We start from the raw sequence: 18,109 nt of genomic DNA on the forward strand, positions 1-18,109 counted from the left end.
TATTTTTTTTAATTGCATATATTTGTTCAACAAATTTTTTATCTTAGCACATTTTTTTTTATTAAACTCTTATCGGACACCACAGAAGCTGGAGAAATTTTTGCATTTGTCCCTGGCTTTCATAATATGCGAATTTTCTAGACCAAAAACAAAATTCTTTAAAAATGTTGTTATAGTAAATAATTATTCAAAAATTAAATAAGATTTGTTGTTCAAAAATAATTGTTTGTTATTTGTTATAGAACATATAACTGTTTCATGATGTTAAAGTTGCTCACAGACATCATCACAATGCATTTTTTGTATTAATCCTGACTTGAAATATTTCAAATTTTTATAAAATATTGAATTAATCTACTAATGATAGTTTTTCGAATTCAAACAAATAAAACTATTGAAAACAGAACAAAATATAAGTACACAAAACATTATTATTTCTTCTAGAAATAAAAGCGAACACACTAAAGGTTAAGAATCAACCCTATTATATTTAGTAACACAAAATTCAAATATTCTATTATTGTTTTCGATTCTTCAGGAGCAGGGACCAGCTTGGACCCTTGCGATGAAACCTTTACAGGATCTGGGCCATTCTCAGAGCCTGAAACCCGAGCCCTCAGGGATTACGCCTTATCCAAGGGCAACACCCAACTCTACCTCACATTACATAGCTATGGGAAGGTTTGTCTGTTTATTTATTTTTTTTTATAGGCATAAAACCATATTAATAGTCATAACACCAATAGTTTGCTATTAGAACTGAATAAGCTAATTTCACTAATCCATTATTTAGAGAGCATGTCAAAATATATTTTATTGGATGCTTTTTCAAAATACATATATTATAACAACATATTTTACCAAAATCAACTATGGATTCCTTAACTTTTAAAACATTTATTGACTTTTGAAAAAATCAATCGTTAAATAATATTGATGAGTTGATATTTGAACATTGATTATATACGAGGAGAAGATGATTGGGGGTGCAGTCATTAAAAGACACAAATAAGTAAAAACTTATTAATTAGTGCCAATGTTTTTGCTTGAATTTCAGGCCATCAGGGCTAAGAAAAAAACAAGATAGCAACCATAATGAATAAATGGAAGTACAGAATAACAATTTGTATCTATTAGCTGTTACCTTCTTATGTTTCTTATTATTTTGCACTTTGATTTAAGCATTGTGGTTGTTATCTTGTTTTTTTTACTTAGCCCTGATGAAGGCTTGAAATTTTGGCCGAAAAGTTGGCATTAATGAATCAATTTTTATTTGTTTGTGTTATTCACAGACCACACCCCCTTTTATCTTCTCAGGTTTAAGTAACAGTTTAATTTACCAAATGAAATAAAAAACTAATAAAAAAAATGAATTAAAAATTGTTACATATAACATTATTCCAGTCATGATTTTGTTGTCATTGTACCTTACATAATATCTTTCTTATATAAAGTGATTATTGTATTAGGGTCAATTTTACTAATAATTTTGTTAAATTCTTTTGCAGTATTTCCTGTATCCCTGGGGATTTGGTGACACATTACCAAGAGATTGGAAAGAACTGGTAAGAAATTGTTAATAAGTATATTAATTAATGTTAATATATTAGATAGTTAATATATTTGTAGTGTATGCATATAAAAAAGAACTTTAATTATTTGTAGGATAGGCTCGCGAGAGTTGCGGAAAAAGCTTTATCATCTGTTTATGGTACGCACTATCAGGTTGGATCATCAACGAGACTGTTAGGTAATTAGTTTAAACTTTTCTTAACTTCAATATGTTTATTATTTTATTTGTAATAAAATGAACACTGTTTCATATAAAAGCTTTGAGATTTGTTTTAGATCTTTAATATTTGTATTATTTTGTAAACCAAGTTAATAATTAAAATACAGTTAGAACAAACTTGGTATAATGTTATATAAAACATTATACATGCGAAATCTTCTACTTAAAGTTTATTATAAAACTTCTTTGAAATTTATTATTTTCATATCGGAAAATATTGTCTATAATAAATTTCAAGTGGGACAAAAATATTTGGAAAAACAACGTATTTTTACGTTAGGATATAAATTTGCATTATTGGAGCTTTGAATATTTTTAGTTTTTTATTCAGTTCTGGTCAAGAGAAATTTCCTTCAATATATTTTAAAATTACTTTCCCATTAACTAATCAGTTCATGAAAATTTAGTTCAAAGTAAGATTTTATTCTTTAAAATTGCTAAGTTAAACACAAAAAATGTATCTTTGAAACTTGTCACTTCTGACACTTGCTACAATTTATTTTCCAGGTGCAGCAGCAGGAGGAAGCGATGACTGGATGAAAGCACGAGCAGGTGCAAAATATTCGTATACTGTTGAGCTGCCAGGTGGCGGAGAAAAAGGTTTTGACTTACCCGCAGAAAGTATACCCTATGTCTCAAGAGAACTCTGGGAAGCAGTGAAACTTCTTGGATTCTTTGTTGCTGAAGAATGGAGGTGATTGAAAAAACCTGTTCGGGCTTAAATCGAACCCTAATCATCACCAAGAAATGGAAACGAACCAGAGGACTATTTGTGTTCATAATTTGTGTTCTAAGTGACATTGTGCTCATATTACCAAGGAAGAAAAGTATGATCCCACCTTAATAATCATTTTGTTTTTCTCGAATTCCATCAGTTTGACCTGAAATCTTTACCTAAAAAGTTTTTGAATTAGGTAATACAATGCAGTAATAGGAGCAACAAATGTATTTATCTACATTATACAAATAAAATATTTTTTATTCATATCCATATTTTAATCAAACCAAATCAATTAATGTGCCAAAATAAAAAATAACAGTTCATGTGTAATTTAAACAGCGTTTAACTTATAAAAGGGTCTGTAAATTCAGGAGGTGGTGGAACAAACAGCATGATGATCTGGGCTCGCCCAGAGTATTTAAGAGAAGTAAAGCTTTTTTTTCTTCTAATCCTTTGAGCCAGGCTTATATTTTCATATATCATTTTATTTTGGTCAATATGCATGAAAACAATTGACAGGTAGCTTGAAGAGAGTGGAAAGGCTATCTACAACAACTAGGAGAAGGTAATAACAACTTGAAAAATTAAAATCATTCAAGCAAGGTGGAAATTTTGTTAATATTTTATTTCTGATAATTTGAGCAAAGATGGCAACTTTTTCATGTCTTATTGTGGTATATAATGATCAGCCACTCTGTTAGAGTTAGGAAATTCATCAGCTGATGATGAAAAATACAATTAATTTATTAATAATAGTATAAATATAATAAATAATTTTTTTCACAGATTATTGTATTTTCATAGATAATTATATTCTAGTTCATATGCACGAAAACAATTGTCAGTCAGCTTAGAGAGGGTGAAAAGGGTGTCACCCACTATTAGGAGGGAGAAGTAAAAAACTATAATGATGGTTCCGTAGATCTGCATTCATGATGTTAAGTAATTTACTTAGACAACTATTTGGTGGAAAATAATGTTAACAACAAAAATATATATTTGCTGGGAGAAGCTAACTAATAATTATTTTATATTTGCTAAATCATCTCATGTAATTATTAAATAAATTTTTAAAAGAAAGGATAGGAATTTAACACATATGGTTAAGACACTTATCAATAAAACTTCATTGGCTAAAAGGCATTGTTTTATGGAGAATAAAATTCTATTTTTTATTTACATTTAATTTTTAAGAACTAACAAAAACCTATATTACTAATTAGATTGAAAATTCCATTACACTTAAATATAAACTATGTATATAAATAGAATATAATTATAATTTCATGTTAACAATTAGAAAATAGGAAAGAGAAAACTATTAGATGCATTGAATGTATATTGATAATTGATTAATAGGACCTTATGAAATAAAGTTAATATGACAAGGTAATGATTATTATTTTAAATGACAAACAAAACAAAATAAAGACTTCAGGAACATATAAAAAAATATCATCGATGTTCTATGAAAAGAACAAATTCAACAAACTGGGCCTCACTGGATTTTATCTTTTTTATTGGAGTAGTCATTGAAACTAATTAGTTAAACTAAGTGAAATACTATATGAAAACAACAAGATTCCCAAAAATATAAATAGATTGTAGGTTTTTCAGCCACAAAAAATTTTCCAAACCAGTTTAACTGCAAAATATGTTCCTTCAGAATCATTGGACTCACCTACTTGAAAAGAAAATGACAATGTGTAAGTTTATTAGTCATGAACTATTGATAATAGGTGCTGTTTTGTTAATGAATAATTGAAAATAAAATCATTTTCCATAAATTTGTTTCTTCTATTGATTCTAATAGAATTAGTGATGAATAAAATTGAAAGAAAGAAAGTTTATTACTAAATATAGAAGGTACCATTAAAAAACAGAAAGCCACCATTACCTCATTTATTTTTTCTTTGTATTATATATTTAATACTAGATTAGCCTGGTGGGCCTTACATGGTCAATATAAGTTATAATTTACCTCACAAATAGGATCATAAAATAAATTTTATGGTTAGTTAACATCTTACTTTTAATAACTAAGTGTATAAATAAATTTACTGATCCAGTTTCTTAAAATTGCTTCATTAACCAATTCTTTCAGAAGAAAATTGTTTCTTCATATAATAGGTTATTTCTTAGCAAATAACTTCTTCAGTTATTGCTCAGCTAATATCTCCTTTAGTTATATCTAAACTATTATTGCCTTTAGTTCTGCTGGTTCTACTTTCATCAGCTTAATTGGTAGATTCCAGGTCCTGGCAACATTTCATTTTCTATCCTTCTCAGAGCCCTCTCTACTTCATTCAAAGATACATTAAAAATCCCATTATTGTACATCATTCTGTGTTTGATATAAAGCAATGGCTATTCCTGTGCTTAGTTTGAATTTTCATCAACTTTAATTTCTTCCACACTTCTTTCACTTTTTCTCTCTGGAAGCAGTTGTCAATGGTTCTGATCCCCAAAAATTTTCACACCCTCTCTATTAAACTTTTTATAGTTTTTTAGCATCTCTAAAACGATTGAGTGAAAAAGAAACATTTCTTAAAAGTAATAGTTTATAGTTTCTAAAACCTGTCATAACTGTTCATTGAATTGTTACTCCTCAATGATTTTATTACCAGTCATACTTACGCTTGAATCAAAACGGCAAAAAATTAAATTATTTAGTCGTTTAATACATCTATTTAAAGTGCGCTAAGGTTTTAAATTAAAGATATAAATAGGTTATTGTAAAAGATGACAGCAATGGATGAAAAAGGTGAAAAATATCAGATTTTTCACTAATACTCTGGTCATTCACTCAGCTAGTTCTTATTCCAAGCTTGTTATTGAATGACTAAGAGTCATTCAATCCCCCTCAAAAAATACACCCATTTCTCTTTTGAATTAAATAGTAGTTGAAAACAAGAAAATTCCACAAAAAGTCAATTTCAAATTGGCATGGTGAACCAGGAAAAGTTTAAAAAACGAATATATGTATATATAGTTGACCGTAAAAATTGATATATAGGAAGATGGTCAGGGTTGCGGTCAATAGTGAAACAAAAATAGTTTACAACTATTTATTTTCCAACGTTTCGCCCCACTTTTCAGGGCTTCATCAGGGCTGTCCAAATGAATAAGTTGAACAGACCACTGTTCCTGTCCTGACCACTGTCTGTTCAACTTATTCATTTGGACAGCCCTGATGAAGCCCTGAAAAGTGGGGCGAAACGTTGGAAAATAAATAGTTGTAAACTATTTTTGTTTCACTATTGACCGCAACCCTGACCATCTTCCTATATATTTAAAAAACGAATCTCAATGATTGGCAATTTTACGTGTTTTATTGCTATTATGACGTTAGTAAATTGATAAACCAAAATGTAATATGTTTATTAATGAAAAACAATGGGCAATTTTTTTAAATAATCCTATAAAAAAATGTTTTAAAAAAAATTACCCCATTTTCATTAATGGTGTAAATTTCAAATTACAATATTTCTTTAATATTTTAAAACTGACTGTTCTAAAAGAATAAATAAATTGCACTTGAATTGTAATTCATGGATTCACACACTCATATATTTTCATAGCTCATTATGAAAAGACGGTAAGGAGTGAGGAACACTAATAAGTGATTCTAATTTTATTGTGTCAAAGTGAATTTCAGGGTTAAGGCTATAATATAAATAAAAACAGTAAAACAAGAAAAATATTACAACAAATAGTAAACAAATATATAAAAGAAGGGGAAAAAATTAAAATTAAACTAGTAAATAATGAAAAATTAAAATCATGAGAAATATGAGAAAGAAAATGAGTTCTGTGTCATTATGAAAATATGTAAGTAAAATAACACAATTAAAAACTAAAATATAACGTTATATAAGCCAAAAAGGGCACTTAAGCTAACAATAATATGGGAAACTATGAGTTAACAACAATATGGAGAATAATAGTATCTAAGGAAAAAAAAATTAATATAGAAGGAAATATAGTGGAGAGAAGAATTAGGAGATAAGGAAGAAAAAATATTTATAATAATATAAAACTTACCAACAGTTGCTGAAAATACCACAAAGTGCAGGTTGATGAGAAATTCCTATAGAGAGAGCGCAATGGTAGAAGAAGTCAGCCATTAAAAAATGTTACAAGCGGAAACAGTAATATCAATGTCGTAAAAATGGGTATGTATATTAATTTAAAATAAATTAAATATTAACAGAAAATAAAATATAAGAACTATTTTCTAATTTCTAAATAATTATTAGATAATTAAATAATGATATTATTAAGAACTGACCTAGGTATTTATTTAAATGGCTTGTGTTTAGCGATATAAATATTGGTTATAGAAAAGAGTAAGAAAATTGTCTGATATGAAGAATACAATTAGACGAAAGGGGACAAAAAAAGAATGTTTAAACTGGCGAATTAAACTTAAAGAGGCAAAAAGTGGGAAATATTTTTTTTAAAGAGTTGTTGCAAAATAATAATAATGGTAAAATAATAAATATATATTGGAAGATATTGATTGACCGTGTGTAAAGATGAAAGGAATATGGTCCGGGTGCGGTCAAAAAAACTCAAATAGTAGAATATACTTTTTTATATAATAATTAATTAATATATATTAATTGTCAAAACAAACCCTGACGAAGCCCTGCAACGTGGGGCGAAACGTTGGCTCAATAAAAAAGTATATTCTACTATTTGAGTTTTGTTGACCGCACCCGGACCATATTCCTTTCATCAAATAAATATATATATTTGTTATCTCTAAATTTCAAAATTATGAATTTTTCACTATTACAGGAAATACATTTTTCGTATATTTCTATTGGGTAATTGCATATACATACCTAATTAATACATAATTACCTATAATTCAAGGCCAATGAATATATTTAAGGGTTTTTTAAACAGTTTCTGGTTTACCACTTGATCCATTGACCATCTGTAGTAATAAAAGGATGATCGGGTCTTTAACCGCAACCGGACCACCTTCCTTACATAATCACACACGGTCAATCATTGATCTTCCAGGAAAATTACTTGCAAATTCCATTTTCACAATTTCTAATTGTAGTAATTAGTAAGTAATTTTTATTACCTTTTGCCATACTCTGATGTTAGTGCGCTGGTGAGCAATCGTTGTCTACGCTTTCACAAATAATTGTAATTATAATTTAAATTACCAGATTAACTGCTTTAATTAGAATTGTTCTTCGATTACAATTACAAGCTGAGCCAAAGTAATTTCAATTACCAATTACAGTCTAATGTAATTGTCATTTTTTCCTAAAATTTCAAGTAATTGTAATTACGAATATTTATCAACAGAACGGTAAAATCTGTTTACAATGGCCCCAAAAATGGAATATAATATCAAGTTTAAGATTGCGGAATCTTCTATTTCCAACAGATAGTGTGGGAGTCCTCCTATGGCTCAAATACGAAAAACTTAATTAAAAGAATAATCAAAAACTTTCGGAGAAGATGTAATATTACAATGATAAAGCATTTATAAGACTTTTAACGCCATCTCCTAAAAACAGAATTTTTTTTGTTGTACTTTTTTTGTTCTAGATGTGCGTTATGTACCAATGTATTATTGAACCAGCGTTGTGTTCTTGTTTATGGGAAGGTTAAATTATAACTGCCGTCAGGTTATGTGTTGAATGTTTGTTTTGTAGTCAACGTGAGTGTATCCTAATGAGTCCTACCAATTCCTAATGAATAACTAATAATTCTTATAATTAACACTCTTTTCATAATCGATTAAAAACGGTCTAAAAATATTTTTCTGTGCATAAGTTTTATGTTCTATTAAACGTTTAGTTACCAAAAAAAAATGAATATTAATTCTAATATAGATCCTTCTAAAAAGGAAAAATATCCTTTTGTTAGCGATAGACAGCTATTAAGTAGAGTTCAACAGGTACATCATTTTTATAAATTAAATATTTCATTAAATGACATGAACTTACTTTATCCTAATTTCATAATTACCTATATTTTGTAGTATATTGACACCTTTGAGGACCCTGAAGGGATAGACCCGGAATCTATGGTAGAAGATCTTAGGTTGACATTTAAAGAGTATGGTAGAAGACAAAAAAGTGCTTTTAGAGGAATGGTTAAAAGAGGTAAGGAAGGACTATTTATCATTTGGGACTAGAGACTATCAATGAAATCATTTTTTATTTATAATGTGTTGATGAAACTGTTGTTAGCATATTTTAGTTATCATATTTTCATATATGCCCGTCTTATGAACAACATAATTTCATAAGCCTGTAAACAAAGTTATAGTTGTTATATATGGACCGTTTTATGCTGATTTTAATTTTATTATTATTATACTTAACTATTTAAACATATGTGTGTTTTTTAATTCCTTTAAAAGGTATAAAATGCTTTTAGCCAACATCTGGTATTTAGTATCCAAGTGTCTCTTAAACTGTCTGAAGAAAATTAACCCAAATGCTGGCAAACAGTTTTGAATTGACATTGAGATACATTAATGTAGAGATGAGGTTTTGATAGAGACAGGATAGATCTTCAAGTTCTTTACTTTATATAGAGTTTTTGTTTCCATTAGAATGTTTACACAATTTCAATTTTCCATATTGAATTTATTAAGAATTTCAGGGAAGTATTTTATATGTGAATTTTCTATAAAATTCACATATAGAATACATTCAGTTTTTTGTTTAGGAAATTTTCCTAGTTATTTATAATTCTAAACAATATTTTATTTCTAAATATTTTTTATAATTAATTAGATTAAACAATGTCTTAAATTGTTAATGAATTTATTACCTCAACTTTAATTTACTAAGTTTATCCAAATTATCTAGATATCTTATTGCTATTATAAGTTTATCTTTCCCATATGAGGGAAAGATATGCCTAGACCAGCTTTAAATTTATTTTCCTTATTTTTTACACTGTATGGTACACACCATTGCACTTTAAAATCTATGAATCCTTTTATATTCATTTTTTCTTAAATGTATCATTTTCTTGATTTTGAGAGATAATTAATTGAATTTGTTTCATTTTCTAAAAGTTGATTTCACAAAAATACTTTTTTTTTTTTTTAAATTGGCCTTAACTGCCTCCTGATTATGTCAATAATGGTGTGGTTTGCCCATTTCTTTTTTTTTTTATTTCTATTTTGGATTTAGGTTCAAGAAAAATTACATTAAAAATTGTTTATATTTATTAATTGTCAGAACTTCAATCTATTAACATTTTTGATTATTTATAATGTGCCACAGCCTTAATGTTTGTGCTTCTTGGGGAAAATTGGATATTGAATAATTAAAATGTACATATAAAAATGTGAATTCTAATGTTGAATTAATTTTTAGAATGTTGTAGAACAAATTTTCTAATAATACATTATACAAAATATATATTTTGATAGATTAGGTGCACAAATCTGCTGTCACGACATATATGGTGTATATAAATGATTAAACATATTACGGTGTTTTCTTTGATTTTTTTGTAATAAATATTAATCAATTTTGCTTCATGAGCCTATAGAGCTTCTTTCCTCTGTTATACACTAACATTTAAAGTAATTTGTGTTTGTCTTTGTAACCTCATAATATTTCATTAGATTAATTAAATTAGGTATATATATACTGTAATAATTTAAAATTTATTAAAATAAAAAGAATTTTATTAGTTTTAACTAATTTCCTATTTAAAGGATAGCTTGGGATCTAATTTGAAATCTTTAATATTATAGATAATAGAATTTTATTTAAATTTTATAATATAAAAGACTCTTAATCTTTGGGCGAGTTGCTAGGCAATCAGAAACAGACACTTACAATAATTATACTTAATTAAATTAATATCTATTTTACACATGTATATATTTTTAGTATAACAAAACTAACCCAGTTCACAATCTTCTTTTGATGATTCTTGGTATCTTATTTTTTCTAATGTTATGTCCTATCGTCAAAAATGGTTTCCAGTCCTTCCAAACAGCTATGTCTCTCTCACAACAATGGCTTCCAAACTTTCCCGCTTCCAGCCGACGGACGTCCTCTCACCAGGCAATCCAAACTAAAAGTATTTTTCTTCTTGGTTGTCTTCCTTTTTCAAATTGTCCACTCTTGCTGGACAGAAATTGACGAGGGCCTCCTCATCCTGGAGACATCATTTCACCTGCGCGCCCAAACAACGAATCCCTCTAAAAACTAAAACCTGCCTCGATTTTCCATGTAAACATCGATTGTCGCACAATAGTTAGGGATTTTTGCAAATGATTTACTTTCTGAATATTATTCTTTAGCACTATTTCTTGACTTCTATTTTTTCTTAAATTTACTGTATTTTCAATTATGATAGGAAGAGTTAAAATAGTTTTTATGGTATTTGAATCTGCTCAACATGGCCTTGATTTAACGGACTTGTTGATTGAAGAATACGTACCGCCATCTTGGTTTTGTTTTGAATCACGAATTTATTATAGACAAAGAAAATTAGTTAGCTTGCTTTTTGGATAAACAAAACAAATGAACAATATTAAAATGATACATAAAATAAAACATATAAAAAACCCTCTATACATCAAAATATCCTATTTACTCAAAAAGAGCATATTACAATACCTTACTATACTTCTCCCATTCCTATGGCGGAATTTTCCCCAAAATTATCTGGAAACTTGGTATGGTCAAGAAATTTCATTAAAAGGTTTTGATATATGTCTGGTTCTATTTTTGGCAGTTAGCTCATTATCATATCTTTGAAGAAGCCAAAATTATCTATTTTGTTTTCCAAATCACTAATCAATTGGATTTATGCACAAATATATACCAAGAGGAGAAAATGTTAAGTAAAGTATCGTTGACAATTAGTTTAAGCCAAAAAATTTCTGTACAAAATGGAGCTACCTGTTAATGGAAAATGGCTAGTCTATAGAAGTTACTAAACCTTAATGAAGGTTAGATTTGAAAAATGCATACAATCCCTTAGAGAACAATAAAATTTGCTGGAATTGTACATTTCTTCAGAGATTTTTTTTTATTTCTGTACTTACTTTTGTTAGTGATCACCTACCACTTGGATGTGTGACTGCCCACTATGGGTGATCACTCTACCAGACCACATTTAGCCCTTTCCCTTTCCTGATTTGTGAGGCCTGTCAGCCTACTGGAGGCAACTCACATACCAGCCTAGGACTGGGGACCCTAACATCTATAATTTCACTGTTAATCGTGTATGTGGTCCTTCATAACAACAGCTCACATTTAAAGATCTCCAAGGTCTAAACGACGCGCCAACAGAAAATATATATTTATATTTTATACATACTTGGAGAAAACATTAGCTCAGGACATCGAATCTCAGCCTTCTATCTTAAAAACCTTGGATCAATTATAACCGCAAATTTTCATTTAACTTCAGTTTATATTTGCCCATGCTCAGCAGAGAAGAGGGTGAGTTAAAATAAAAGATATAATCACATAAGGGATTTTTGATTTAAAAAAAAAATAAAGTAAAGAATAAATCGCTCCTTAGGCACCATGTTATTGGCCTACATCCCTAAAAAAACAACCGGATACCCTTGACATATTTATCACCCTTTATTAATCCCTGGATGACCTTTCATCAGATCATAGTCCAGTTCTGTTTTTTTTATATTCAAGCTCTGTACCTAAGTCCTCCACTTCTTCATTGATTTAGATACAACTTGGAAAACAAACTAGACTTGAACATTCAACTAAAGACAAAATAAGACAGTGACAAAGCTATAGAAAAACTCACAGAATCAATAAGAACAAGTATAAATGACAACACTTCAACTAGTAGAATCAATAACAATAAACAAACTAACCTGCCACAGCATATTTGTATCTTAATAAGGAAAAACACAGAGCAAGATCACAGTGGCATAGGACCAGATATCAAACTGACAAAGTGTATTTCACCAAATTGTCTTACAAACTTAAAGCAGAAATTAGAAAATTCAAAATTTACTTAACTTTACTGAAAATCTTACAACTACTGACAAATCATTTTGGAGAACCACCAAACAGCTGGTGAATTTCAAAGATTTTAACTATCCACTTTTTACCTAATCCCAAACATGGACCAATACTTACAAACAAAAATCCCAAAACCAATGGACAACACCTTTCTAAAACCTTTATTCCTCCTCCCAATATTCTTAACCTAATTCACCTTGAATGTATTGAAGCAGAACTAAATATTCCACCCCAAATGACCCTAACGCATTTTATCTTTCAGAAATATCCAGCATCATTCAGAGATTACCTACCTGCAAAGCTTCTGGATACGACCTAATAACATCTCACATCCTTAAACTTCTTCCTCGAGAAGCCATCTTATCCCTCACCTACATATATAATGCCATTCTCTGTTCCACATATTTTCCTGACCCATGGAAATCATCCATAGTCAAAATGATATGCAAACCCCAAAAGCCGCCAGAGCACCCATCTTACCGTCCTATCTTTCTATTACCGATCATGGGGAAAATCCTTGAAAAACTCATTTTGAAATGTCTATATTCCATCCTAGATTCCAATCATAAAATCCCAGATCAGCAGTGGATTCCGAACATCCCACTCCACTATCCAACAATGTCATCGTGTGGTGGGTGTTGTCTCGTCTTCTTTATAGCACGGAATGTACTGTGCAGGAGTCTTTTTCAATATAGAGCTGGTTTTTGATCGAATCTAGCACCAAAGAATGCTTTACAAACTGCATAAATACCCTACCACCTACATACTTTCTCATCATCCATTCCTTTCTCACTGATAGATTATTTCAAGTAAACCAAAATGGTTCCTATTCATGCCTTTATTCTCTGTCCACCGGTGTTCCTTAAGGTATTATCCTCGGTTCTATCCTCTACACCGTTTATACAGCTGGCATCCCAACCAATCCTAATACTATCCTCACCATGTTTGCCGATGACATATGTGTGCTCGCAGTTAATAATAACCCTTTGATTGCATCCCAAACTGTCCAATCCCATATCACAACCCTCAAAGAATGGTGCCGAAATTGGGGAGATAAAAATAAACCCCATCAAATCACCTTTACTCTTTGTCATAAACCTGCCAATTGCCCTACAGTATACTTTAATAAGTATATGTTGCTCTTATCCCTGTAGAACAGATCTGGTACCTTGGACTACAACTGGACAAACGACTAATTTGGAATTCTCATCAAGACTGAAAAGAGAGGAAACTGCACGTTGATTCCGACTATTACAACTCTTATTAGACAAACGGTCTAAACTTCCAATCCATTACAAAAGACTGATCTACATGAAAATATTAAGGCCTATCTGGAAATATGGGGTTAAGCTTTGGGGCTCATTAAACCTTTGAATTCCTCTCGTATCCAATCCTTACAATATCCTATAAAATCCTTCATGCTCCTTACTTTGTTACACATAAAATCATCCATAAAGACTTTAATGTTCCTTATGTAACTGATCTATCCCAAATCAGATATCCATTATTAACTCCCTAAACATTCAAACCCAATAGTTTCTAACCTTGCTTCTTCTTTCATTCCTGACAATCCTCCAAGGGCCTGAAAAGAAGATGGCTTCGAGACTTTATATTGTAAAAATGTTTTTAGAGTGCTACCAATAGATAGTTTCTCTACATGCTTGTATCATACCATTTCTTCTTCTTACTTCAAATTTACTTCTTGTATTTTAGGTACTGTTGTAAATGCCCATAAATAAATGAAAAATGTATACGTATATATATTTGCAATTGATGTAAAGTAACACTAAATAAAAGGCTCTTAAGGTGTAAGGTTACATGATTCAGGTTATTTAATTAGAACCACTTATTATTTCTAGCAATATTCAAATGAATACTTACAGGCTATGAAATATGTTGTTATATTCCAACTTCCTCTACATCTCATCAAATCAATTGTTAACCAATTGGCAATAGTTTTTGTGTTTGGAAAACAATTACTTAGTACAGCTTGTACTGGACAATAATGACAAATGTTTTCAACTCTTTTTTTTTTTTTCATTTGAAGTGTACCATCATTATCTCTTGGAACTAATTAGCCTATATCTCTATAGGTGGCTACTGACAATCACTCCTCTTCATGCTATTGTTCTGTGGTGAAATAATAGAAAAATGTTAATTTGCATCTATAATAAAAATTGATACTTTTTTAGGGTGGTTATTTCATCTTGTTTTTGTTTACATTTGATTCAGCATTAAAAAATATCATTCACTTGTCCCAAAACTATTTCATTTAAAAAACCCACATTTGTCAATTTCCTCCCTCTAAAATACATTCTTTTGCCCTAGAAATTTTGTTGAACTCTTTTAATTCTACATTGTTACTATTAAGGAAATATTTATACAAAGTTTCAGGAACTAACCAATTTGTTTTGTTTCTTTAGTGAGGTTTTGTTACATCATTACCTGTAGTATTTGATGTGAGAACAGTTGGAGTGGAGTGATCAGTGGTCGTCCTAATTCAATTTTCAACTATCATAAATGTTTCAAAATTTGGAAGTCTTTGATTTAGTTGTACTGCATTCCTTTGAATTGCCATAACAGACCTTAAGTCATCTTTCCCATTAACTAAAACAATACCTGCTAATTCTACAATTACACTAACATGTAATGGTTGACATAACAACTAAAATTGTTTATGCTTGATGAACTAATTAAAAACTTCATTAATAAAACAAAAGAAATATTACAATAGCCTTCTTGATCACCTGACCTTACTGATTGAAAAGGGGATAGAACATTTATAACAGCTGTTATAAAGTTTATTAAAACACAGATAATTTTATTTTCCATTTAATATAATTTTCATAACCAAAATATTTTATGTTCTATAAGAAGTTTCTATGAAATAAACGATCACGGGACATATGTTTAATTAACTTTTTCTTATTTTATTGAAGAACAACCAATTCTAATTAATAAAGAAATGCATTATTTCAATTTACCATCAATGTCTATAACACAAGATAAACATAAGATGTGTGGTTGGTAGAATACTTAATGATTTACTGAAATAATATTAAATGCATATATATGTTGGAATTATGACATAGTTTTATTAGTTTGTCTTATTAGCTTACAGGATTATAATGGAAAGCCGGGATGAAAATAATACAGCCTCTGAAAATTCTGAATCTGAAGTGGAAATTGACAATATTGATGATAATGATGAGGAAGATGTTCCTGTTGAAGTCGGATCGGAAGCTCAGAACTTCACTGTAAGAAAAATTTTAAAACTATTACTGTACTTTTTAATTATTCCACTAATCTATTTACTTGCCATATTTCTTATAGTTCATTATACAGCAATGAATATTTACATTTTTCTGTGTTATGGAAGCAATTATTATCCTTTTCCCAAAATAAGGCAAACCTTCTAATTACACCTCATGTTATAGGTATAGGTTCCCAAACTTTTTCAGGCCATTTCTTGCTTTGCAACCCCTAATTTTATAACAATTTTCTTTGATTTAAACAATTAATATTTTTACATTAAATAGCAACTGATGGTACATTACTGCTTATGCTATTAAATTATTGAAAAAGTAATAGCCAATATTTGTTTTTCTTGAGGACATTTAATATCAAATTTAACCCTCATGCCTACAATTTTTACATTTGTGTTAAATTACAAAGTGCTGAAGGTGTACTATACACTTTTAAAACATCTAAAATGTAATTTTTAAACGGTTATACGAATACTACTCTGAAAATAATTAATTTTTAAAAATATTCTATTAACTTCTTCTAAAAGGAACCATCTTGTCGGCACATGATTCTTAACCCAGACTTCAAAATTCTCTAGGGCATAGCACTGCTCACATTAGGAAGCTGAATAGTTAATCTGTTCCAAATTCCCATTTTTCTTCCAGCAAATGTTTTACCCATATCAAAAGAAGCCTATTGAGTATTGTCCATTGAGATTGGAATGGATTCATTGAAATTACATTTTACAAGGGACAGCATTGACGTAAGTAAAAGTTTTCCAAAATAAAAAAATGTTTTTCTATTCATGACAATTTTTATAAGTGGTTCTATAGACAGTTGAGGCCTCAAACCATATTATTATTGTTGGCTTGGGATAGTCCTTTTTTTACTTTCTAGCACTACTCCTAAATACTCTTCTGACCATCAGACTGAAACCAATTAAACTTTCTTTCATCTGAAAATTTTACATTTTTCCTAAAGCTAAGTGGTTATTTAAATATCCATTCGCATAAACAAGGGACTTCTAGCAGTTTATTTTCCTAATTATCTGTTTCTTTTTGGGTATCCTACTTAGGAGGCCTCTATAACTTAAGCAATATCTGATTGTCCTGTCACAAACTGGATTCCAGATGTTATATTGCCCAAGTGTCAAGAACTTTTTAGTAGGTTGTTAATGGTTTCATTTTTTATTTTTCTTCAGATCTTAGTTTTTAGTAAGTCCTTTTTTAATTACTGTTTTCACTTGTTTCATATTGCATTCTGCACATTGCATCTTAATCTTTTAAGAACTACCTATTTGAAAAAAATTGTACTTATTATTACTAAATGAAATACTTCACAGTGTATATCTTATTTTATTTCATTTTTTTTTTTTTTTTTCCAGGTTACTTCAACACCTTATTTAAATTCCATCCAAAAAATATTTACTAAGCAGAATGGGTAAGTTTAGTTCTAATTTAATTTATTTTGAATGTTGTTAAAGTTTTTCATTGTATTTAAGATCTGAAAACTTTTTACAGTGGAACTTCTGAAATGCAGGAATTAATTAATATTAGCAGTGATGAGGATGAAAAAAATTCAAATGGTAATGGTAGAAGTCAGATTCCTACCAGTCTTAAACAACGGGTAAATTGATTAATTAAGATTAATAATATTTTTGTGATTGCTATGATTTACTTTCTATATTATTCCTCTAAACTAGGAGCTGTTGAATCTAACAGACCACTTATGTTCTTGAATCATAAAATGTTTAGTCAACAAAGAATGGATATATTTGGTATTTTGAACATTTAAAATTGTCATAAATTCTTTTATAACTGGATTCTTCTTAGAAAGACATCCGCATAGTTCGCAATTTTCATTTTGAAAATATAACTTATGTAGAAAGTAGTTGTGAGAAGTATAGTTCACTGTCAGATATGCATATTAATTTTTAAGATTTTTTTTTTCTTATGATAGAATGAGAATCATAACAAGCACTTTTGATATTTCTATTAATTATGGGTTGTTTTTCATTTCCAAAAGCTCTATGTTTCTATTTTGTATCCACCACTTTTTTTTTTCTATGGAATTGAATTTACCTCTTTTGATTTGACTTGAGTCTTACTTTTATTCCTAGTGTGTTTAATATAAATTGTTGATTTATTATTTTCAATATAAACCTGTGTACTTAACCAAGAAAAAACTTTTTTAAGCCCTCTTCAAATTTGAGATTTTATGTTTCATGATACATATAATCCAAAAATCAAATTACAGTGGAACCCCGTTATAACGACCCCCGATAAACCGACTCCTCGCATAAACCGACCCTTTTTTTCGATAGAATCCCTCTCAATAGTCCGA

General features: G+C 29.3%; 2 protein-coding genes and 1 long non-coding RNA gene across 6 annotated transcripts in view; 2 read left to right on the plus strand and 1 right to left on the minus strand.

Annotated features, from left to right (window-relative positions):
- Positions 1-2,777, plus strand: part of LOC106688960 (carboxypeptidase B) — a 71,045-nt gene extending 68,268 nt beyond the window's left edge. For both annotated transcript variants that reach the window (XM_067051903.1, XM_014433680.3), the window contains 4 exons: positions 539-681; positions 1,509-1,565; positions 1,666-1,750; positions 2,300-2,777. In XM_067051903.1, the coding sequence (XP_066908004.1) occupies positions 539-681; positions 1,509-1,565; positions 1,666-1,750; positions 2,300-2,490 (476 nt within the window). In that variant the 3' untranslated portion in view covers positions 2,491-2,777. The remainder of the gene's footprint in view (positions 1-538; positions 682-1,508; positions 1,566-1,665; positions 1,751-2,299) is intronic.
- LOC106688961 (uncharacterized) lies at positions 1-15,237 on the minus strand. Of its 2 annotated transcripts, none has more exons than XR_010844669.1 (3): positions 14,966-15,237; positions 14,402-14,650; positions 1-137 (listed from the first exon to the last, which is right to left on the minus strand). It is a non-coding gene; the product is annotated as an uncharacterized lncRNA (long non-coding RNA). The 2 variants fall into 2 exon arrangements; XR_010844670.1 differs by lacking the exon at positions 1-137 and adding an exon at positions 8,644-8,798.
- The window catches only part of smid (nuclear valosin-containing protein-like smid), a 24,636-nt gene continuing 14,688 nt past the window's right edge, over positions 8,162-18,109 (plus strand). For both annotated transcript variants that reach the window (XM_014433676.3, XM_067051902.1), the window contains exons 1-5: positions 8,162-8,442; positions 8,527-8,650; positions 15,635-15,777; positions 17,151-17,206; positions 17,287-17,392. In XM_014433676.3, the coding sequence (XP_014289162.1) occupies positions 8,356-8,442; positions 8,527-8,650; positions 15,635-15,777; positions 17,151-17,206; positions 17,287-17,392 (516 nt within the window). In that variant the 5' untranslated portion in view covers positions 8,162-8,355. The remainder of the gene's footprint in view (positions 8,443-8,526; positions 8,651-15,634; positions 15,778-17,150; positions 17,207-17,286; positions 17,393-18,109) is intronic.

The sequence above is a fragment of the Halyomorpha halys genome, unplaced genomic scaffold, assembly GCF_000696795.3.
Source record: "Halyomorpha halys isolate HHAL.00 unplaced genomic scaffold, Hhal_1.1 Scaffold1243.1, whole genome shotgun sequence".
NCBI lineage: Eukaryota > Metazoa > Arthropoda > Insecta > Hemiptera > Pentatomidae > Halyomorpha > Halyomorpha halys.